Raw genomic sequence first — 25,385 nt, 5'->3', positions numbered from 1 at the left:
GTAGGCCCTGCATAGGATTTCCTAGGAGTGGCTGGTGCGCTTCAATCACCTACCTTGTGACTCAAATCAAACATGCAGTTCAGTGCATTAACTTATAGTGTCACACCAGGACACAGAGTAATATGTTAAATGTTTTGGAACAAAATAACTTGAGTAAATAAACTCCCACCTGGGCAGTAAAGAAAAATTAAATCATAGAGTTAATTTCTCAATATAAAGAACCTTCTGTTAGTAAAATTCATCCCAAACTAAACATCTGAAAACCAGAGTAAAATAAATATATTCTGGTATATTTTATTTTATTATGTACTTCTGGAGTCCTGGTGTGGCACTGTAGGATAAGCACTGTACGTAAACACAAAGTTGGCAATTCAAATCTACCAGCCACTCTACAAAACTCCATACAGGGTAAGAAATGACTCAAGGGCACACAATAACAACACTGTACTTCTGAGGAATTTTAACCTATGACTACATGCTTATTCAGGTCCACAATACTGTACTGTACTTTACAGAAACTTCAAAATTGACAAAACTAATTTCAACCTTCTGCTTTCTTTCTTTGGGCTTCTTTTTCTTTGGTGATATTGGTCCATCTTTGTCTTCATTTACTTTTTTCCTTTCCTTTTTATTCTGTTTTTGCTTCTGTTTGTCAGATTCATCTTCTTCATCTGAACTGCTTTCTGCTTTCTTGGTTTTATGTTTAGGAACTTTCTTTGGTGGCTGCAGATTAATTCCTGCATCTGCTGTCCAGTCAGAATAATCACTGGAGTAGTCACTAGAAGGTATTTTGAAAACACACACATAAGATATAATTATAAGCCCATGTTTTATGAGATTATAAAAATAGGGGATATCAAAAACAGTACTAATGAAATAAAAATATAAATTCGCTAATTTCTAAGCTATTGCTTAAAATTTTCTTAGAAGTATCTCAAAACAAGAAAGAAAAAAAAAAATGTCTGAGTATTGTATATGTTCAAAATACTGTGGAGCACTCAAACTCAAGTTCGGTACAAACTCACCAGCCACTCTTTGGAAATCCTATACAGGGTCACTATTAAGTGAGAACTGACTTAATAACAAAACATACAAACTAAGAAGTAGGGTATAATAGCAATCTGAAATTCTACAAAGAAATCCTGAACAGAAAAACAGAGGTCACTGTTGGGAAGGAATGTGGAGATTTCAATCTTATAGGGAGTTGGGAGTTCTTCATGGGTAACTCATATAATAGAAAACTGGCATATCTATAGATTGTTCGATATTGACTAGCAAACTCAGTAATAATATCCTACCCACTGGGAGGCTGTGTTTGAAACTTACATATCATTACTGAGACATGCTATTGTGGGAATAAAAGTCCTTGTATTTAGAAATGAAATTATAGCCTCCAGTTCTTAGTTTCCTTGACTCTAAGAACTACTGCTCCAGAGGACTTAGGAGATAAATATAATTCCCCAGAAACTACATACCTTCCTACTAGCATCTTGCAAGTTCAGCCAATGTTTTTAGCCCTACAACAATGTAAATCACCAATATAAAAATTTGGAATCCGCATTTATATCACCAAATGGAGAGATAATAGTAGGAAAAAATAAAAGTTTATTTCCACTACTGGAAAAAAAAAAGTATTCTACTACTAATAACAGATTATACAAGATCTCATCAGTGCACTAAAATAGATGTTTAGATATTTGTCAAAGTGAGTAATGACATTACTTTGAAGTTAATATAAATAACAGCAAGAAATACCACCTAAGGAGATCATGTTAAGAGGCTCGTTTTGTAAATCTAGTTGCAAGACTCACTTTAAATAAAAAACAAAGCTAGAGAAACATATAAAATTTCCTATATCCTAGACAACAAAAAATATTTAAGATGGAGGAATAAGCAGTGCAATGAGCTGACCTCAAAGACATGGGACATCAAGTGAAACAGACACAGATGGTGATTCTGGAGCTCTGAGTGTAAGAGGACAGGGCAGAGGGTGATGGGAGTGCCAACTAGAAGAGGAAGCTATACAAGATTACAATAAGATTACAATAAAAAAGAATAGCCAAAATAGTACTAGTGAAACTTCCTTAAATATCTTATAACAAGAAAGGAAAAACTAGGAGTAATAAGAGAAAGAAAAACAAACTGGATTTATGGGCAGGTGAGGAGTAATAAGGTTGTCTTGAGCTTTTTGCCAGAGGCTGTTGATTCAACGGCCTGAAGGTACAGGACATGGCTGGAGGAGGCATAAAGGAGGTGTAGGTCTGCTTTGTTCCAACACACTTTTGTAAAAGGGGGTGTGGCCCTTGCCAACCCAGCAACTAGTGTTACTCCTTCTGTGCAGCCTTTCCTTTGCTAGTATGTATAGCACCCCTGCTTCTTAAAGGTATGTGAATCTCCCCTGAAGTATGCTACAGAGAACTGTGTTCACATTACCAGTCTCTATACAATCCACCATGAGACATGTGATGAGTGCTTGAGAACACACAAATATACAGTCATCAACTAAACATAAATGATACCACAATGTTTCAGAGAAAACAGATAATTTCAGTTTAGCCAAGGAAACAAGACAGAGTGCCTCAAAAAGGTGACCAAAATATAGATTTAAAAAATATACCAGAAATGGTATTGGAACTTTCTGGTGAGTAATTTAAAAGATTGCAAATTAGGCAAACTTCAACAGTTTGAAAGAAGACTGAGAAAACTACAGATGAAATCAAGGAAAGCAGACAAAATTATGAAAAAACTCAGGGAAGAAACTGACAAAATAATTGGGGAAAAACAACAGGAAATATACATAAACAGTAATTAGAAAGCCAAAAGATTAACACTAAGACTTCAGAAACAGATGATACACTGTAAGGGTGAAAAACATAGGATTCAATCTATGAAAAGCTGAATTGCTGAGCCTGAAGAAAAATTTCTCAATATTCATCTTCTAGAGGAGTCCTGGTGTAGCGCTGCTGTACAATAAGCCCTAAGTGCTAACCAAAGGGTCACCGAGAGTCAGAGTCAATTTGGCAACACTTAATAAAAACAAGAGAAATAGTCAAAATTCTAGAACAGGAAAAGATCCATAACAAAAAAACATCATAGAGGATATTGTCTAAGAGTTCTTGGATGAAAAGATGACTAACATGAACAATGACAAAATAGCCATTTAGAAGCTGAACGAACTCCATACAGGATAGACCCCAAAAGAAAAACAAGACTTTTATACACCAACTTTATAAAACCAAGGGAAAGGAAAAAGCCTGAGAAAAGTTCAAGAAAAAATGAAGTTACCTACAAAGGAAAACTAGTAAAGACTTAACTCTGATTTATCAGCAAAAACCACACAGGCAAGAAGACAACAGAATGGCAAATATTAAACTCTGAAAGAAACAAATTGCCAATTATATATATAGCAAAACTTTCCATCTAATATGAAAGCAAAATTAGATCATTTTCAACAAACCAAAAATTGAAGAACAACAACATTAGACAACCTGATTTGACTAAAATACATGTAGGTAATACCCTATTTGACATAGCCTCGATAGCTTGATAATCAGAACTCGACTAGTTATTGTTATGTGCCGAGGAGTCAGAACCGACTCCATGGCACATAATCACCACCACCACGCTACCAGAGCTCCTAGAACTAACTAGACTAGATGAAGATAAAAAAAATTTTTTTTAATTAAAAAAAAATTTTGATAAAGGAAATGAGCATAAATTGTGACTTTGATGAACTTGACCTATACATATGAATGTAGTAGCTCAAAATACCAAATGAGAAGGAAGGAGTCTTAACATCAAGTATCAATCTTATCCCCTCTGTATACAGGGTTGTAAGGGACAAACAAGTTAGACATTGGCCACCTAAATGAGGGGGCGATAAAGGCACAAAGTGACCACTGTACAAGTTTTCAAGAGGGAATTTAATTTAAGAATGGAGACCCACTAAATAGTTTTCATTTTGGCTGGACACAATTCTTAGGATTCAATAGTGAGTTAATTGTTATCATGACTAATTGTGACTGTCACAACTGTAAAGGCAGAAGTTTTGTATCAAAAATGGGGCAGTAGTCAATCTTACAGTCCAGAAACAGAGGAAAAAAGAGCACAAGTGAAATGTGGGAACCTATCCAGAGAAGCAGCAACACCAGAGATGGAGGCAGAGATGAGGACATGCAGAGCAGGAGTAGCTGGGGACTCTGAACTTAGGGAAAGAGAGGAACTAGGTGCTGGCAGCCAGGAGGGAGGCTTGCAGAATGTGCCATTTGGTTGTTTAAATTATTACATATTCCTGAGTGTTTTTGTGTACATCTCCCCACACCCCTGTCTCCCGCCCCCCCAAAAACCAGAGGGAAAGGAAGCAAATAATATTGAACAATGATGCGTGGAGAGATTGTAATCACTGCAATTAAATGATAGTGTAAAGCTGATGTTCTCCCATGTAATAAACTATCACGCAGTTCATAATAAAAAAATAAAATAAAATAACTGTAACCCTAAATATTAAACCAAGCATTATTCCCAGCCCTAGCCTAATACTTACTCTAATCCTAGCTAATAATAATTAATAAATGAAGTCCTAGGTATAGCCAAGACAGCCATAGTCCTAACCATAATCCTCACTCCTTAATCCTAACAACACCCAAACCTACCCAAAATGTAGGGAACCAACTTTAAGTAAAAACCCCATAGAAATCTGAAATGTGTTTCTGGGTAAAAAAGTATCTTCTGCTTTCAAAAGATTTTGCATTACATTTTGAAGGAATGTGCTTTTTATTTACCTAGAACTGCCATCACTGTGCCATGCCCTTTCTTCCTCTTCAGATGTCCCACCACTGACAGGAACCACTTCACCTTCCTAGGAGATAGTAAAATGTATATTTCAAATAGTTTTATAAAATAATATTGTAAGACTACAGAAAATACCAGTGATATCTAATCATACTAGTATTAGGATATTTGAAATATAAACAGGTTCAAATTAGTTATAAATAAAACTTTTATGTTCTTATATAAACATTGAGAACTTAACTGAATTTATCCAAAGAAGCAGTGTTACTATGAAGGTGAGTCAAAAATTATCTGCTCTATGGATGTACAACTTAATCAACTTTTAGAAAAGACAAATTATTTTTTTTTTCAACATAATCTCCTTGCTTTTCATACACTTTTTTCATGTGTCAACACCTTCTGTATTCCCTTATTTGTTTTAGGCTGAACTGCAAGCCACGAATGCACCACTGTCTTCATTTCTTCAATACAGGTAGGTGATGAAGTGAAGACAGTAAAGAATTATCATCCTTGAATGGTTGCTTTCAGGGACCAAACAAGTGAAAAGTTTGATGGAGCAAGATTAGAACTATAGGGAAGATTACTTTGCTTTCACACTTCAAAATGAAGTTTTTGCAGCGTGTCAACAGTATGGGCAGAGGTATGAAGATGTGCATTGTCATGAAGGATCACAGCACACTGGATAGTAGTCTTCTGCATTTAATCTGAAGTTTAAAATTCGACTCTCCATTGATTATCTCACTGTAATGAGCACTGTTGATTGTTTAATGTTTTTCCTGACAGTGTTCCAATACTGGCTGGCCTTTGAGAATCCCAGACTGTCAGCATCCATTTTCCAGCTGATGGTTGACTTTTGAACTTTTTATGGTCAGCAATTAGCGATGTTTCCATTCCATACTCTGACGTTTACTTTCAGGTTCATAGTGATGAATCCCTGTCTGTCACCAGTAACAATTTTCTTAAAGAAACTTTTATCATCCTTTGAGTATCAGTTCAAATTTTGTTTGCCAGTGTCCAGATGCTTCAGTCTAGGCTTGTCTGAGAAATGTTTTGGTACCCATCTTGCACAAACTTTTCAAAACCCAAGACGATCACAGACTGTTTCATAGAACCATGGCTGATTTGCAAATGATTCCCCATATAATCCACTGTCACTTCTCTATTCAACAGTCATTTCACAAGCACACTCAATGTTATCATGAGCTGTGGACATGGACAGGTGTTTTAATACAACTGGAGTGTGGATAATTTTTAACCACCCTCATAATATTGGATTCAAGATAATGATTTTCAGATGATTAAACATTTTTGCTTTTGCTTTTTCAGTACCTTAACTGTAATCTCTGTTAGATAAAATGATTACATTATATAGTTAAACATCTAAGTTAACTTGTTGGGTCTTTTAAAAGTTAAATTTTCTTTCTTACAGATGCTTACAGAAATGTAACATTTGGCAAGAACATTTATGCTTTATGTGTTGTTAAAAATGTTTTCTCATATAACAATTGTATTCCCCTTCTTGTCTTAATTATCTTAATGAGAGGACAGTAAAAGTGATCTAGCATTGTTTCTGTTCAGTAAATATTCAGAAGTCAAAGTAAGACAGTAATTGTGAAGGCATTATCTTCATAAAAATGCGGGTTTTTTTTTTTTGGTCACAAAATCATACACAATTTCTTTCTTGCTTAAATAAAATGCATGCTTCTCTAACAGTAAAAGCCTACATTTATTAAGCTATTAAGATATGTCAGAAGGCGCTCTGGTAGCATAGTGGTTGTGAGTCAGTCTGCTAAACTTAAGGTCAGCAATTTGAAACTACCAGCCATTCTGTGGGAGAAAGAAGAGGTTTTCTGGTCCTGTGAAGATTTAGAGCCACAGAAACCCTCAACAGGTTGGCTAAAGTCAGAACCAACTCCATAGTCCACAATCACCACCACCAATATATGTTAGAAACTATTTTAAGCATTTAATATTATCTTAAGTACAACAAGCAATAAAGCCTATTTTGAAGCCAGGGAGAAGTCCAATGTACTGAACACTCTCTGCAAGAAAGGTTTTTAACTTGATGGGCACACTCAGATTACTTTTTAGGAGGCCAATGAGTTTTATTTCTTTTCTATTTAAATAAACTAGCATGTTTGGGGGAAGTTTTTCTCATTTTAATGATGCAATAATGGAAAATGTACATTATATGACTATTCTACAATCCTAGAAAACAAAATAAGCATGTATGAAAAGATCAGTAACAAAATTCTATTTAGCAAATGTAGTCTCTATTTAATGTAATTTGAGAAAAAATCTAAACAAATGATCTGATAATTCCCAAACAAAAAAAGCAAAAATATTTTTAACTTTTAATACAAAAGGGTATTGTACTGAAATACAAAATATTTGAGCCACAAAACTCAGGATTATTTATATTATGTCCAACTCGATATTTATTTCTGTTATGTAACTCTTCTAGAAATTTATTTAGCTGCTCCAAAACAATGTTAAAATAGAAAATTATTTTTAAAAACAAATGATTCAGTTATTTTTTTCTTAAAGTAACAGATGTGTTCCTGAAAATACATTATTACAGATTTCTAGTAAATGTGTATTTAGAATATTGTAAATCTTTCAACGAGAAGAAATATTTTAAAGGCAAACAGTAAGTCTATGTATATTTTGTTTCATGTGTATACCTGAAGTTTTAAGTGTTAGGCTTTAGTATACTTTATCATTTTGCCAGAACGAACACATTATTTTAACCTGACCATACAAGGATAAAAATGCATTAGGAAACTAATGTTTAAGTTACAACTAAAATATTTTTAACATTTTTGTATCTGAGAGAATATACTGAATAAATTTCCACTTAGGCCTCAGTTGAAAAAAAAGAAAGCTTCAAAAGTATGTAGTAATTAATATCTAAGGTGACAGACTGACCAAATGGGAGTGGGGTAATAAGCAGCAGAAGAGATCATTTTAAGTGATGAGTAGGATCAGTGATTGCAAGTTAATTCCTTTTGCCAAAGAAATGTGAAATTTGGTACGGCAAATATTTATAGAAATAATTACACATGAGGGACAATATTTAAATTGTATTAATAAAGGCACAAATTGATAACAGGAATTAAAATGTAACCACAATTGTCGAATGCCTATAAATTGTTATACTTGCAGAATAAACGATAATGCAATGGGGTTTTAAAAACTTGGCTTTAGTATAAAAGGAACTTGGGATTAATCCCTGATTGCTAACCTCAAAGTTAACAGCTAACCAGATGTTCCAGTGTAGAAAGATGCGGCTTTCTGTTCCCGTAAAGATTTGCAGCCTCGGAAATCCTGTGTAGGGTCACTATGAGTTGGAACCAACTCCACAGTACTTAATAACAATACCTAGTGTGGTGCAACAGGATAAGTACTGAAGGTCATGATTTGAACCACAAGATCAAGTTTAAACTCACCAGAGGCTCCTTGGAAACCCTATACAGGGTCGCTATGAGATGGAACCGACTTCACAGAACTTAAAAACAACAGAGTTGGTGTAAGAAGCCCTGGTAACATAAAGGTTATAAATTGGGCTGCTATCCATGAGTCAGCAGTTCAAATCTACGAGAAAGGCTCCATGGGAGAAAGATGAGACTTTCTGCTTCTGTTAAGGACAGCCTCAGAAAACCTTTATAGGAATACTATGAGTCAGAACCGATTTGACAGCATACCACCAACATCACCACACCTGGTGTGGCACTGTAGGATAAGCACTGGACTACAAAGCGAAAGGTCAGTGTTTCAAATCCAACAGGTTCGCTGTTAAGTCAGAACCAGGTTGACAGCATTTAACAACAACACAATTTAACAAGGAGGACTGGTGGTTCTACAGGATAGGCACTGGAGTGCTAACCACAAGGTCAGCAGCTCAAACCCACCAGGTGCATCTCAGGAGGATCCTTCAGATTCTTTAGATTTACATTCTCGGAAACACAATATGGTATTGCTATGAATTATAATAGATTTGACAGCACCTAACAAAAACATATGATTTAATACATGAAGGTGTAAATTAACATCTTTGAATCTGAGATACCTAATAGAGAAAATGGAAGTAATTTACACATATGGATTTTTTTATGTGGGTTTGAGATTATGAATATGTGTGCCAGGCCTATAACATACATAATAGGTTTGTAATCATTTATGGAAGCTGTGAATATCACTGTAAGACCTAAAAATATCTTCAATATAAAAAATGTATCAATGCATGCAAACAATGAAAGTTATATTGAAAACTAGAAACAAAAACTGAAGAAGATGCCCATGAAACTGAGATCTTACATCTGAAGAGCTAGTGCCATTTTCTATCTCTTCTGGGGGTCTAGGAGGTTCTTCCAATGCAGATCTGGTATGATAGTTGTGTTGATTTGCCTGTTGCTTTTTGGATTCTCCAAGATCAAAGAAATGTTCATGAGCATGATTCTGGAAAAGAGTTTAATTGAATTTATTTAAAATATTCTCAAAGAACTAGCTTCTTTTAGTTTTAAGAGCTACATTTTTATTATTATGAAAAATATACTCATATTTAAGATAATCATACCTAGATAAGACTATATTGTAGATAAGCTTACCAAAAATTTTCAGATTACGTCAAGCTAAATCACAGACGTGAATTGACTTATTGTCTGTTAAGTTAAAAAAAAAATTTTTCTGATTAAGGGACCATATTTAAGGACACATGACAATAGTAAAAGTCAAACATTGAGCAATCCACTCCAACAGCAAACCTACAGAAATTATGTAAGAAAGAGGACCATAGGGTGTTCCCATTGATAGAAGGCAAAGGCAAACTGAAAATCTAAATGTGATCATAATAAAGCTACCCTGCTTGCTAAAAATAAATGTGGGAAAACGTTCCTGTAGTAGATGAGACCACAATGAACAATATGGGAGAGAAAATTTTTTTTTAAAAAAGCCTGAAAAATCCCATACCAGAAGGAGAACTGACAAACTTAACAGATACAACAATAAAAAAGGAGTCACCAAATAAAGAAAAGTTAGATATGAAAAATAAAGCAAAATCCTAAAGACTACCTTCAAAGAAACAAGTCAGACAGGCATCAGACTTAAAGATTTTATAATTTAATTAAAGTTATTAAAAACTCTTGGGAAACAGTAAAGGTATAGAAAAGGAAATGATGATCAGCTAGCTATGCTCCTTAAAATCCTATACAAAGTCAATATGAATATCCATTGTTAAAGAATTTACATTATCCTGCTGCCTTCATTTAACATAAATATATTTTAAACTATTCAAATCCATGTCATTAAAAATTTGTTATGAATATCTTATGAAAGACAATAGGACATTTTTTGTCATAAACATGTAACTTTTTAAGGCTCTATCTGCAATCTAATATTTCTTTACGATAAATTCAAGTTCTTGTTAAGAGCCGTTGAGTCGATTCCACCACAAGGAGTAGTTGGTGAGCTTGAACCACCGACCTTGCAGTTAAACAACTATGCAGTCTGAGGCATTAGCCCACAGCGTCACACCAGGATTCAAGTACTGGCTGTCAAATATGTCCTACCTTCCTCTAAGAAATAAATTTTCATTATGGGGTGTCACATGACAATGTTCTAGACAATGGGATATATGCAGAATGTCATACTGCAACTTCTAGAAACCTTCCTCAGGAAAGCAAATGACCTTTTGCTCATCCCTCTTGGACCTATGCTTCATTCTGTAATTTTATAAATGCTTTTAACATTGTATACGATCGCTTCAAAAAATTTGTTGAAAAGGGGAATATAATAATGGAATTTTCCCCAAAACTTTTGAAATACATGTATACTTGGATTCTAAATAAAGAAAAAGGTGTGCTTATCAGAAACCAGGGGGAAAAAAATACGCACCACAATCATCCCACCCACCAATCAAAATATTTGAGAAAGAGGTTCCCTTTTGTTATCCTATTGCCCCTGAGAGGGTACCCTTAGTAAAAAGAAAAAATTATAGAGTAAAGAACTGCTTGCATCCTCTAAAAAGTCATAAATAAGTAAATAAATTTCTATGTAAGACTAATCTAGGTTTCAGAAAAAACGGAAAGATAAAGGAACATTAAAAAGCCAATTATTTATCATTTCTTGGTTTAGATAAATCTGTGCAGAAATGGTGACTTGGACTTGATAAGAAGTTCTAAATAAGTATATTTTATTTCATGATCGAAGGCTCCGAAGCTTTCAAACCTAAGAACGATTAAAAATGGAATTAAAGGATAGATAATTAGAAGTACATGATCAATTGGAAGTCAGTGGATCCAAAGTTTTCCAGAGTGAGATGACAGAGAAACCAAAAGGAGAAATTAGCAAGGTTAATTTACCTATCTTAATGAAGAAAGTACGGGAGAAAGATGAGGCTTTCTACTCCCGTAAAGATTTACACCCTCAGAAACCCTGTACAGGGTCGCTATGGGTCAGAACCAACTCGATGGCACTTAACAACAACAATGAAGAAAGTAAGAAAAATTGTTTAAAACGGCAAAACTGACTTGATCATCTACAAAAAGAAGTGTAAAGCAGTAAATATGTAGGAAGAAAACAAGTAAAAACCTGATTCAGAATGTGCTACCAATGGGAGAACTACTTAAAGATCTTCGTTAACACTTTAAAACAACATTTATTATGTTTAATAGCTATACAAGAATTGGCATTTAGGAAGATATGCTAAAAGGCAGCAAATCTAAAATTAAAATTTACCTTAGAGACAATGAGTATTTTATTCTCTTTTGGAACAGTGAAGTGTTTTCTTTTCTCTTCTGACCTATAAATCTTCACTTCTTCTTCACCTTTCGCAGTTCTCCATTCTTCTTGCCTACTGAAAAAGAATGAAAAGGCGATTATGTTCATTTATAATGTTTTCAAATGATTTCCCTGAAAAGGGAATGTTAGGTGTCCAAGAGAGAACAATATTGCTGATCTTTTCTTTCTACATGGTGGTGTGTGATAAAGACTTCTGAATTCAAATTCATAGGTTTGGGGCTCAAGATCAAATGACTATAATGCTAGAAAGTTATTAGAGTAGTGTCTCTACTCAAATTTAAATTCTGGGAACATGTTATAACTAGGGTAACTTTTTCAAGGGTTAGAAACTGGATTTTCTTTTTTTTTAAATCAGGTGGCTTTGCCATCCAGATCACTGGAATCTTTGAAAAATAGGGCATGACAGCATAGAGATTGAACTAATGAAACTGAAGCCCTGGAAGAACGATGTTTTTTCAAATGAGGGGCACGCCAGGCTTCAGAAATTAAAAAACCTCCAATCTACCTATGCATTAAACTAAAAAGGAACTTAAGTGGTAAAGTATTAAAATTATTTTGTCCTTGTGAGTTCGAGTTCTATAAATTTAAAGTAGCACTGTAGGAAAAGCACTGGACTGCTAACCACAAGGTTGGAAGCTCAAAAACACAAGCTACTTTGTGGGAGAAAAATGAGGCTTTTTGCTACTATAAAAATTTATAGCCTCAGAAACCCTGTTTAGGGTTGCTATGAGTCGTGATTTACTCCTTATGCTATGAGTGGATATAGTTTTAGTTCTAAATAAGTTTTTAGACAGCAACAGCATTAAATCTTTGAACTTTAATTTTTTCCTGAAAAAATTTCATAATGAAAAAGCATTTAATATTCAATGTCCAAGTTGCCCATCCCTATCTACTTTGTGTGTGGAGGGTGTGGGAATGATTCTTGCTGTAAGGACTTGTTCCCTCTTTTGAGCTACTGCTTCCATAGGTGTAGGTCAAGTTCATCAAATTGTATGAGATTACTTTTTTTTCCCCTTCTTCTTTTTACTTCTGGTTGAGCTCTGATTGTTTCTCTTCATTTTAAGATGTGCCACATCAGCACACGACGGTACAGAGGGCTTTACTCCATTCACATTATCACGATCAACTCTACTTTGTGGAAGAAGCTCTTACCCAGTCGTATTTTGAGTGCCTTCCAACCTGAGGGGCTCATCTTCTGGCACGATATCTGACAATATTCTGGTGCTCTTTTATCATGTTTCGACAATCAGTAATCTGGTGCAGACAGTGTTCCACTACTATGCATAAGGTTTACAGTGACTGAATATTCAGGAGTAGGTTTTGTCTGTCCTTTGAAATTGATCTTTGTCTGGAAGCTCATCTGAAACCTGTCCACTGTGATTGACTCTGCTGGTGTTTAAAATACCGGTGGCACAGCTTCCAGACTCACAGCAACACACAAATCACTACAGTATGACAAACTGATAGATGAGTGGTGGCTTCACCAACAGTCTTGGTAATTTCTCACTAAATATTTCGGTATCTACCCACTGCCATCAAGTTGATTCTGAAACACAGCAATCCTATACAGGATTTCTGAGGCTATAAATCTTTACAGGAGCAGAAAGCCTCATCTTTCTCCCATGGAGCAGCTAGTGGGTTTGAACAGCCAATTAAAGTTAGTAATCCAGTGCTTATCCTACAGTGCTACCAGAAAACCATACAAAAAGGGTCTATAGAACTCTAATTCAGGGATTAGTTGGTTTTACCATTCTGCTGGGTTCAAATGAGCCATCTCAGAAACAGAGCATTTAAAAACCATGAAGAAAGAAGAGCCATTTCTGCTTCTGAGATGACTCACTTTAAATCCAGCAGAATGACAAACCAACCAATCCCTCCATTAGAGTCCTGTACACACTTTTCATATGGATCACATTCTTTTGGATACTAAAGGCACGGCAGAGAGAGGTAGTGGTGGCAGAAGTGACAGCAGAAGCAGTAATATGGAAAGACAGAGCTATCGGGCTTCCTGGCCCGTAGCACATGTGAGGCTAAGTGCCTTTAGCAAGGCTTCCAGCATGTACCCAAACCCACAAGGCTGAAGGAGATTCTAATACTTGCTATAGCAGGGCACACAAAGTCCAAGAGCTGAATGGCTGAGGCCAAGAATGATGAGAGGTGTGTCAGCAGTACAGCTGTGCACAGGTACTACTGACTGCAAAAGTGTCCTATCCTAAGTTGTTTCTGATTCTGAATTGTCCAATATTATTCCTGAATAAACAGCACAATTGTGAGAACTGTCTTTGATGTTTACTGTGAGCGTTGCACAATGAATTGCTGAACACAGCTGAGAAGTAGAGTGCTAATCGGAGGGATGGTTAGTGTCAGAATGGAGTAGAAGAAGGTTGGAGGGTAGAGGAATATCTGACCTCTGCCTCATAGGAATCAGCTGATAATGATGATTCTCCTCCCCACTTGTGAAGCTGGATAAAAAAGAAATGTTTTTATACATGGAAACATCTATGTTTACAAGTAAGTGTTGTATGCTTTTGAATTATAGTGTGAATGATTAACAAATCCATTTAAAAAGTAAAATAATTTTAACAAACTTTATGTGTTTTAAGACATTTAAACAGAACAAACTAGAATTTAAGTACCCTAACTAAATAAAGGAGTCCTGGTGTAGTGCTTGGATTAATGTGCTAGACTACAAAGTCGGTATGAACTGCAAGGTTGGTGGTTCAAGCTCACCAGATGCTCCTTGGAAAACCTCTACAGGGTCGCTATGGGTCGGAACCAACTCAATGGTTAACAACAACTCAATAAAATCTCATAAATGGTCAATCCAAATTTATAATTTTCTTCTCATTTAACTAAATACATCTTAGCTCATAACATTAACATGACTAGTCTAATTTCTATCCAGAACCATTAATAGCTTAAAAATGAAAGCTCTTCTGATAAATTTACAGTTAAAAAGCCATTCTAAAGATTATAATTTAAAATAAACACAAGCAACTGCAATAAATAAAAAGTCAGAATTTCCCTTACCTGGCTACACCAGCTGATAGCTCAGGTACTACCACCCTTCGACTCCAAGCTACAAGATCTCTTTCTGTGGCTATTTCACTTCTTGGTGCATTGCTATGCATTTGTCGTACACCTTCTATTTGTCCACTACGCCTCAGTCCTACATTTGGTGGTGAATGGACTTCTGAGGTAGAACTTATGGAGCCTAAAATGACAAAATTAATAAAATATATTGCAGTTAGAGATACTCCTTCATTATTTTATAGCAGAAAAAAAATCTATACATCTTCCACATGAGCTTCACATATTGTAGCAAATAAACTCTCAAATCAGGAAATAAAATAACCAAAAGACAAAAGTATAATGAAAACAAAACATGGTTATACAGTTCACCAGTAAGTAATCCCTAGACTAAATGCCAAAGATGACCAGGAGAAAAAAAATCAAAAACAAAAATGACAGGCTGATTAGCTACTACAAGAACAAGAAAGATGTTTGCCAGGTAGCCATCAAGGCAAGCAATCAAGTCCCATCAGGAAAAACACCTCTTTCAAGACTGAAACTTTAAGGGAACACACAAGTGGGCATGCAAGCTTGCTGGCGACCATATTGGTCTACTGGAGAGTATAAGTGGGGGGAAGGCAGCAATAAAGATACAGGCTGAATATGACAATTTTCCATAGACTCCTGTTGACCTGGAGATAAGACAGATGAAGAGGAAGGTCTGGTTGGTCCAAAGTATGGTGAGACCTGAGAACTCTTGAGCCCATGAACAAGGACAGAGCCACGGATGGCTAGAACTGAGAGTTAAGCATCCAGCTAATACGAAATGAAGGGAGATGTCTAAGAATGCCATAACTTACAAATAGTACTCATTGACCTAGCTTCAATGGCTTGATGATCAAAACTTGACTAGAGGAAGATAAATTTGATAGAGGAGTCAAATGTAAACTGCTATAATTTAAGGAACTTAGCCTACACTTAAGGATATTTGTTGTTGTTATGAGCCGTGGAGTCGGTTTCAACTCGTAGAGACCCTGTACAGCGTTTCCAAGGCTGTAAACCTTTACGGGAGCAGAAAGCCTCATCTTTCTCCCACGGAACAGCTGGTAGTTTCTAACGGCTGACCTTGGGGTTCATAGCCCAATTCGTAACCACTATGCTACCAGAGCTCCTCATCTAAGGATATTTGTTGTTGTCGTAATGTGACGTGGAGTCGGTTCCGACTCATAGCGACCCTGTACAGGGTTTCCAAGGCTATAAATCTTTACAGGAGCAGAAAGCCTCATCTCCCGTGGAACAGCTGGTAGTTTCGAACTGCTGACCCTGAGATTCACGGCCTGATTCGTAACCACTACGCTACCAGAGCTCCTTATTTAAGGATATAGTAGCTCAAAATACCAACTGAGAGGGAAGGAACCTTCACATTAAGGGTTAATCCTATCCCCTCTGTACACAGGGTTGATAGAGACAGGCAACTTAGATATTGGCTACCTAAAATGGCAGGGGGGTTATATAGGCACAAAGCAGCTGGCTTACAAAATTTTAAGAGGGAGTTTAGTTTCAGTGTGTGTAGGGGAAGGCAGAGTCTCCACTGAATAGTTTTCATCTTGTCTAGATGGGTCTGGTGAAAGGAGAAGGGGGATAAGATGGTTAATATTCAATTACAATGACTAACTGCAATTGTCATAACTATAAAGGTAGAAGTTTTGTAACAAAACTTAGTTATCTTACAAGGAACAGTGGACCCTAGGACCATCAAGGGAGAAGAGCACGAGCAGAAATGTGGGACCTTATGCAGAGAAGCTGTGACACCAGAGATGGAGGCAAAGATGATGGCATGGAGAAACAGAGCAAGCAGCTGAGGACTCTAGTTCATGGAAAGAGAAAGGCTGTGTGCTGGCACAAGGAGGCAGGTTTGTAGAATGTGCAATTTGATTGTTTAAATGATTATATATTCCTGAGTGTTTTTGTGTACATTAAAAACGACAGAGAGAATAGAAGCAAATACTGTTGGATTATGATTCATGGAGCAAATTTGAATAATTGCAATAAAACCAAACAAAATAGGATTGTAAAACCGAAGTATTCCCATGTAAACTATCACTCAATTCTCAATTCACAATAAAATCTTAAAAAAACAAAGTAAGTGTTTTACAAAAACTGCCAAGAAGCAAAAATAAGACAAAATAAGGATATGATTTGTGACATCATAAATTTGCCTTAACAGTTTAAAATTTAATAGTATGTAATAAAGAGCAAAGAGATATTCTAGAGTGTGGCTTTCAATATATTCCAATAAATTATGAAGTCATTTTTAAATGGTTTTTGATTTCTACATTCTTTATAGGAAATTTGGAAGATACACATTAAATAATCATTTTAGAAATTTTACTAGAATTTGTTTAATCACTTGTGTACTGTAGAATCACTCATACCTCTATTTAAACGACTGGTATTACTGACACTTGCTTCACCAGAACGTCTCATGTCTTGCTCCTGCTGCAGTCTTTGTATCATACTATCCAATGGGCTGATTTCCTGGTTTGCTTGCTGACTTAAAACTTGGTTCAGTCCTATGTAATACACCATGCAAAATGTAAGCATACTTTAGTTACTATTTCAACCATTTTATCATAAATCTCACTTATGAGATGAATTAAAACAAAAACATACAAAGTCTGGGTAAATGACCTAAAATGATCAACTATAAATAATGAGGTTAAAAAACAGATGTCATCCAAAACACTTAGATGTATTAAAAAGAACAATGAGTTAAATTTTACTGAGTGTTTACCACGATTCAGACATTTGTATAATCCTTTCAACTGTGAGATAAATATTACTATTAATTCCACTTTATAGATTTGGAAACCAAAATAACTGCTTCAAGAACATAGCTAGTAAGTGGCAAAGAATAATCTAACTCAACTCATATTTCTTTGAAACAACAAATTATTACTAATTATGTACGATCTCAAAAATCCTACTGTATATTAGGAACTATGCTTGCTACTGGGGATCCAGTTCAGTGGAATTGAGGTGTGAATACAAAACACTATGGGCATTCTGGAATGAAGGAGTAGTAGCAAGAAAGGTACAAGGGAAAGAAAATTACATGTATTAAATGTATAATGTGATTTCATTTTATCACAGAAAACTAAAATTCCATGGCATACAATTAACTTGTCCAAGATGAAAAAGCCAGAAAGTGGGAGAGGTAAAAAAGATGCCAGCAGATGCGTCTTCCCCAGTTATGTTGCTGGAAACACATCTCATGTTTGATATTGATGAATAATCTGGCATGGTCCAAGTTAAGTTAATAAGCAAAAAAGCACGTTTAATATATACTGTCTTGTAAATTTAACAAAGCTACATTTGAGTCAAGTTATTATGACAACTATCGGGGATTCCCCCAAGTAAATTTTGTCATAGTTATAGATTTACAAAAATAAATATAATAATTGTGCAAGCATTCTCACCCTTCATTTTCATTGATTTTATACTTGGAACGTCTTAAATAGTCAAACAAATATTTAACTTAACTTTTTTTGTGTGATTCACTATAAAAACACTGTGACTTGCTTTAAAAAATTTTTTTAAAAATTGTTCCTGTGGCCCATTATTAATATCTAGTACCTACTTGGTGTAATGGGTTATGTAATGGATTATCCACAGGGTTTCTAACCAAAAGGTCAATAGTTTGAATCCACCAGCTGCTACAAGAGAGAAAGAGGCGGTTTTCTGCTCCCATAAAGATTTACAGGCTTGAAAACCTTACGTAGGGTCATGGTAAATCAAAGACCAAGTCCACTACCTACTCAAAGTAGTTTGGTATAGAAGAAAGAGTAACAGTCTAGAAGTCAGAGTGTCCATGAATCCTCAATAACTTGAAAAAGGCACAATGTCTGTTAAATTTCATCTTCTCAACTTTTAGGCTTAGGACCCCTTATAAAAGAGGGGGCTTCAAAAAGTCCACGTTGTTGCTGTGTACCTACAAGTCGGTTTCGACCCATAGCAACCCTGTATAGACTTTCCAAGGAGTGGATGATGAGCTTGAACTGCCAACCTTGTGGTTTAAACCGACTTTGCAGTCCAGTGCACTAACCCTCAGTGCCACACCAAGACGCCATAAAAAGTTCATGGAAAAATGGAATGAAAAGATAATGCCTTTTTCCATTACAATTTTAAGCCTCTTCCCCCTTCCTATAAGAAACTAAATACTATCTATAAAAGTTTAACAATTATAAATTAATAAACTGTTAAAGAGCACTGATGTTTTAGTAAATGAGTTCTTTATTATTAACAATTTACACCTGAAATCTCAGACTAAACACCTACATTAAAGCTGGCAGGATCTCATTCTTGCCAGATTCTTCCACCTGCAACCTGCTGAGACTTCTCTGATATGCAATGTTTGCCTAAACTTGTCACTGTTGTTAAAAAGTGCTATTCAGTTCTGACTCACAATGACCCTGTATACGGTTTTCCAAGGAGCTGCTGGTGAGCTTGGAAACCTTTCAGTTCAAATCATCCTTGCGGTCCAGCACATTAACCCACAGAGCCACACCAGGACTCCAAAATACTACCTCTATTTATACTCATGGAGTCCTGGTGTGACGCTGTGGGTTAACGCGCTGGACTGTAAAGTCAGTTTGAACCGCAAGGTTGGTGGTTCAAGCTCACCAGTTGCTTCTTGGAAATCCTATACAGGGTCCCTATGGGTTGGAACTGACTCAACAGCACTTAACAACATTTATACTCATGTTGTGTCTATCTAAGAAGACATCTTAGTTTCACAGACTACATATAGGTTTCGGGGGAGTGGCTGGTGATTACAATTATATATATCAAAGGCTTCAATTCCAGCTAAAAACTAACCCCCCCTTTGGGTGGCGGTTCAAAAACTCACCAGTCACTCCTTGGAAACCCTAAACAGGGTCACTATGAGTCAAAACTGGCTCAATAGCATTTAATAACAATCACAAACAAATATTGGGTTTTAGTGTGGCATTTAGGACAAGCACTGGATTGGTAGCTGCAAAGTCGACATTTCAAACCCACCAGCCACTCCTGAAAAACCTATACAGGGTTGATTTGAGTTGGAACTGACTCAGCAGCACACAACAAATCACGAACATTACATGCAATATGTTTTTTCACATATTTAGAGGTTTTATCTATTAAGCTACAGTCAAGGCCTTAAATATTTTAACATTTTTCCTAGTCTAAAATAAAATAAGATTCAAAATTGGTTTTTAGAGTCTTGTCAACTATTTTTATTTAAAATAGCAACATTTCTTGTCAAACACAGTGTTAGGTCAAAAGAGAGATATTTATAGACCATGTCTCCTTTCCTCAATTCTCAACACATTTAATTCATCTAATTTGACCTTCTCCTACATTATGTCAATTAAACATTTACTGCTCAAACAATGGACACTTTTGCCCACATTACTTCTTAAAAACATTTCAAAATGATCACTTTTTTATACAATCTTCAACTGACAATATGCAAACTAGTCCTACTCTTGTTTCATGTCCTTTTAACAACATTTTTTAAAATTTCTTAACTATGTTTTTTGGGCTTAAATCAATACAAAATTTTTTTTTTTTTTTCCATTTTCTGGAGACCAAAAGCCCAAAATCAAGTTGTAGTCAGAGCCATGTTTTCTCAGAAGCCTCTGTTGTTGTGTGCTGTAATGTTTATCTCGACTCAGAAAGAACCCATGAGATGGAGAACTGTCCTGTAGGGTTATCTCGGTTGTAATCCTTTTTTAAAAAAAATAATAAATACTTGTTATTGAGAATACACACAAAAATATACACAACTCTACAATCTAGTGACAATGATTACATTTTTCAAATTGTGCAACCATTCTCACTTGTTCGGTTTCAAATTATTCCTCCCCTCATTAACATAAACTCATTGCCCCTAGGTTTTATTATGTACTATTTCAAGTTGTTGTTATCAATGTGATACAATATAGATAGTTCTTCAAAGAGGAGGATGCATAAGACAGATATTCTTTATTAGTTACACTAAACTACTGTTTGTTTTTTAAGGAGATTTTAGGGAATTATTTTTGGCTTAAGTTTTAAAGATTACATTAGGGCAATCATTTGGGGGGTTCATTCACCCTCCCTGGCTACAGAAAGTCTGTAGCCCATGAGAATTTGACTTTATGCTCTCTGCATTATCTCCCTTTTGCTCAAGATTTTTCTACAGAATCTTTGAATAAAACATTCAATAGTATTAATATTATATTAATGTCATTTAACATCATTCAATTCTTCTGGTTTCCTGGCAGTTAATTAGCCACACATTCATATTCCAGACCCTTCTCCCGCTATTCCTTGAGGTAAATAAAGACCAACAGGACACGAATGGTCACTTGCAAGCTTCTAAGAGCCCAAGCATCACCCAACACACTAGAAGGTAGAACAGAAACACCATACACTGTATTAGGCCAATTACCTGGGAAGTCCCATGAAGCAATGACCCTAAACCTCTACATCATGAAGTGTTTGGTTATAAAACAAAAAACATTGCCACTATGATTCCAGTTCACACGTGCATGGGTGTATTTCAGATATATCATGTTTAAACATGTCTGTGTGAACAGTTTTCCTGCAATAATAACCTGTCTTAGTCTTACTACCGTGCCTTAAAATCAAAGGTCCAATCAAAATTGTGTCTTCTGAGGGGATATGCTGGGCCAGTTAAATTCATGGCAGAAAAAGATCAGCTCAAAAGATCAGGGTGACTGTAATCTTTTGGGATTCCTAATCTTGGCAGAGTCCTGGTGTGGCACTGTGTAATGCACCAGACTGCAAAGCCGTTTGAACTGGAAGGTCAGCATTTCAAGCTCACCAATCGCTCCTCAGAAACCTATGTATAGGGTCGCTATGGGTCGGAATCAACTCGGCAGCACTTAACTGCAATCTTGACATATTTTCTTGAAGAATACAGGATGACCAGAGGATGTATTAGATAAAAGTTTTAAGAAAATTGAAACCTTTAGTGAGAAAATGGCCAGGAATGTTGGGTCAAGGAATTTCTTCCATTACAATATGTACCTCTTCATTCTTAAAGGATATAAAGAGCTGTCCCCCAAGATTTTTGTTGGGTAACCTTATTCTGGAGTACTGGTGTGGTACTACAGGACAAAACACTAGGCTGCAAGGTCAATTTGAACCGCAAGGTTATTGGTTCAAACTCACCAGCTGCTCCTTGGAAACCTTATTATGAGTCAGAACTGATTATGGAATTTAACAACAAGCCTTATCCTACAATATACCCTACAGATCTAGTCTTGCACCATGACACTATTTTTGTTTCCCAAACTCAAAGATCATTTAAAAGAGCATGATTTGAGTCTCTTGCTGTTATTCTTAAGTGCTGTTGAGTGAGTCCCTTAAGGATGTTAGAACTAACATTTTGATGTGATAAATTGAAGAGTGCAGAATTCTTCAGGGAAGGGTTAAGAGAGAGGGAAACATCACCTTCAAATATTTTCAGACCTAGATTCAAGTTATACTGATAAATAATAGCTTCATAATGATATTTTATTTAAATATTCCTATGATTATTATGTTTCAAAAAAATAAAGATTTCTGTGAGTTTGTAGCAATACATTTGGACTTACTTGCACAAATAAGCAGTCTCAACATCTGGTTCCCTTACTTCTTGATTTAGTAAACATATCTATTACACAACTTTTGCCAACAAAACTTTTATAAGTTCACAACTTACTAACAGCAATTACATTCACTGCTGTGTATAACGCTGTTGTTGGAAGGTACCTTTTGTTCAGTTCTAATAATGACCCTCGTACAACAAAACGAAACACTGCCTTGTCCTGAACCAGCCTCACAAGTGTTACGTTTGACTCCACTGTAGCTGCCACTTTGCCAATCTATCTTGTTAGTGGGGTCTCCCTCTTATTTTGCTATCCCTCTACTTTATCAAGAATGATGTCCTTCTTCAGGGGTGGATCCCTCCTGGTAACACAAAGGAAATAAGAGAAACAAAGTCTCCCCATCCTGGCTTCTAATGACTATTCAGGCTAAAGTTATCCCAAGACAAATTTATTTTTTATTCTGTTAGACCATGGTACTTTCAGTATTCTTCACCAACACCGTAACACAAATGCATCAGTTCTTCTTCTGTCTTCCTTATTCACTGTCCAACTTTCACATGCATATGAAGTGACTGAATGTATCATGGTGTCTGTCAGGCAAGCCTTAAGTTTTCAAATTGACATCTTTCCTCTTTAACACTTTTAAGAGGTCTTTTGCAGCAGATTTGCCTAATGGAATACCATCTTGATTTCTTGATTGCCGCTTCCATGAAGCAAAATAATGTGGGGATTGATGCAAAATGAAGTCTTTGACAACTTCAGTTTTTCTTAATGTTGTTTACTGGTTCAGTTATGAGATGTTTCATTTTCTTTACGTTGGAATACAATCCATACTGATGGCTAGAGTCTTTCATCTTCATCATTAAGTATCTTAAGTTCTGTATGCTGTCAGCAAGCAAAGTGGTATCATCTGCATATGCAGGTTGTTAATGAATCTTTCTTCAATTCTGATGTCATGTTCTTCAAACATTCCAGCTTCTTGAATTACTTGTTCAGCATACAGACTGAATAAGTATGGTGAAAAGATGCAACCCTGGCACACACCTTTCCTGAATTTATACCATTCAATATCCCCTTCTTTATGAACAACTGCCTCTGGTCTATGAATAGATTCTTCATGAGCAAAATAAAGTGTTTTGGATTACCAATTCTTCCCGATGTTATCCATAGTTTGTTATGATCCACAGTAGAATGCTTTTGCATAATCAATGAAGCACAAGTAAAATTTTTTCTAGTATTCTCTGGTATCAGCCAAGATTCATCTGCCATCAGCAATATATCCCTTTTACATGCCATCTTCTGAATCCAGCTTTAATTTCTGGCAGTTGCCTGTTGATGTACTTTGGCAACCATTTATGAATTTACCTTAAGCAAATTTTTACTTGTATGTGATATTAATGGTATTATTCTATTTCCACATACTGTTGGGCACCTTTCTTTAGACCAAATAGGCACAATATTGATCTCTTCCCATTGGTTGGCCAGGTAACTGTATTCTAAATATCTTTTGCAACCCTATCCTTCATTAACAGTTTCTCCACTATCATAAACCGAAAGATCCCCCTTTCCCAACCCTAGAAACCACTAACAAACTTTGTTGCACATACATTTTTCTGTTGTCTTATATGAGGTCATACAATGTATCCTTTTCATAATGTCTTCAAGCTCAACTGATATTGTAGCATGTATAAAAAGTTATTTATTCTCCTTCTGTCTAAACAGTATTCCATTATTAGTATGTATGACATTTTGTTTATCCATTCACAAGCAGTGAGGTTATTTCTAACTTTTGTGTACAGAGACCAGTACTGCAATAAACGCTGGTATACATGTACCTGTTCTCATCACTGCTTTCATGTCCACTTTGTATATTCCACAGAAATGGGATTGGTAAAACTGAGATAGTTCTATTTGTAGTTTTTTTGAGGCACTACCAACATGGTTTTCCATAATTGCTGTACTATACTATTATGCATTCCCACCAGCAATGGGCAAGGCTTTTAATTTCCATCCAAGAGAGAGTGAAATGGTATTCTCACTGTGGTACAGATTTTCATTTCTCTGATGGCTAGTAACACTGAGCATCTTTTCATGTGTTTGATGGTAATTTGGGAGTTCTGGTGCAGTGCTACGGATTAATGTACCAGACTGCAGAGCCGTTTGAACTGTAAGGTCAGTGGTTCAAGCTCACCAACTGCTCTTTGGAAACTGCTCTTTGGAACCAACTTGATGGCACTTAACAACAACAATCATTTTAACCTACTCCATGAGGAAAAGGATAATGCATTTTAAATATACTGAAGAAGTAGACCAGATTCTGAGAAAACTATTGCCAGTTGAATAGATAAATGACTAGGTAAGGATTTACCACATAACCAAATAAAGGGGTTAAAATTATTACTTTAAATCTCCAATGTCCCTTTATCACTGCGTAAATCTTATGTTATTTAAATACTTTTGATAAGAGCAATTATTCTGCTTCTATTTGCTCAGAACAATTAAATCCCTTGTTTTACTTAACCATTCTTAAGATCTCAACAGAAAAAAGAAAATATGGTTATCTATGAAATTGAGCACCAACCTGAGGACGTTACTCCCATCTGAGGGATGAGTTGCTCCTCCCTGCAATTTTCACGACCAGGTACTAATCTTTGATATCTTGATGGATGAGGGTTACCATCAACATCAACCAAAAAAGGGGGAGGCATGAGATGAGGTGCTTGCTGAGTCTGTTCATCTAATACAAAATTGTTAGCATCACGGATAAGGGGCCGGTAATCACTATGAAAAAACATCTGATCTGCTATCTGTTAAAAAAAACAACAACAACAAAAAACACAAACACAAATAAAAGACTGGAGAAATAAAAATCTACTGTTGTAAATAAAGATCTGTATACAGTTCTAATGGGACAATTTTTAACAATTACTCCTAAAACCATACCAAATATATCTGTATATATTTATAATTATGAAATAAATAAAAATTCTGTTTATATACACATAAAACAGTTATGGACAGATTAGAAACTATGAGATAATGCTTCATATGTAAACTATAGTTAAAAACCAGGAGGGCAATGATAGCTTTTCTCAGTGTGTTTAAGAGATTAGAGAATGAGTAAAAGAACATTTTTTAAAATGT

The 25,385-nt window shown here is 35.7% G+C and overlaps 1 protein-coding gene across 1 annotated transcript in view; it reads right to left on the bottom strand.

The window, feature by feature from the left end:
• PHIP (pleckstrin homology domain interacting protein) overlaps positions 1 to 25,385 on the bottom strand; it is a 166,999-nt gene that overhangs the window by 40,758 nt on the left and 100,856 nt on the right. The window contains exons 16-22 of the mRNA XM_006874563.1: positions 24,823 to 25,048; positions 17,037 to 17,174; positions 14,620 to 14,803; positions 11,527 to 11,644; positions 9,109 to 9,249; positions 4,782 to 4,858; positions 547 to 778 (exon numbers count right to left, since the gene is read on the bottom strand). Coding sequence (XP_006874625.1) covers positions 547 to 778; positions 4,782 to 4,858; positions 9,109 to 9,249; positions 11,527 to 11,644; positions 14,620 to 14,803; positions 17,037 to 17,174; positions 24,823 to 25,048 — 1,116 coding nt within the window. The remainder of the gene's footprint in view (positions 1 to 546; positions 779 to 4,781; positions 4,859 to 9,108; positions 9,250 to 11,526; positions 11,645 to 14,619; positions 14,804 to 17,036; positions 17,175 to 24,822; positions 25,049 to 25,385) is intronic.

This window comes from Chrysochloris asiatica, unplaced genomic scaffold (genome assembly GCF_000296735.1).
Source record: "Chrysochloris asiatica unplaced genomic scaffold, ChrAsi1.0 scaffold00286, whole genome shotgun sequence".
NCBI classification, from domain to species: domain Eukaryota; kingdom Metazoa; phylum Chordata; class Mammalia; order Afrosoricida; family Chrysochloridae; genus Chrysochloris; species Chrysochloris asiatica.
Note: the sequence above shows the minus strand (reverse complement) of the source record. Positions and strands in the feature narration are given on the sequence as shown.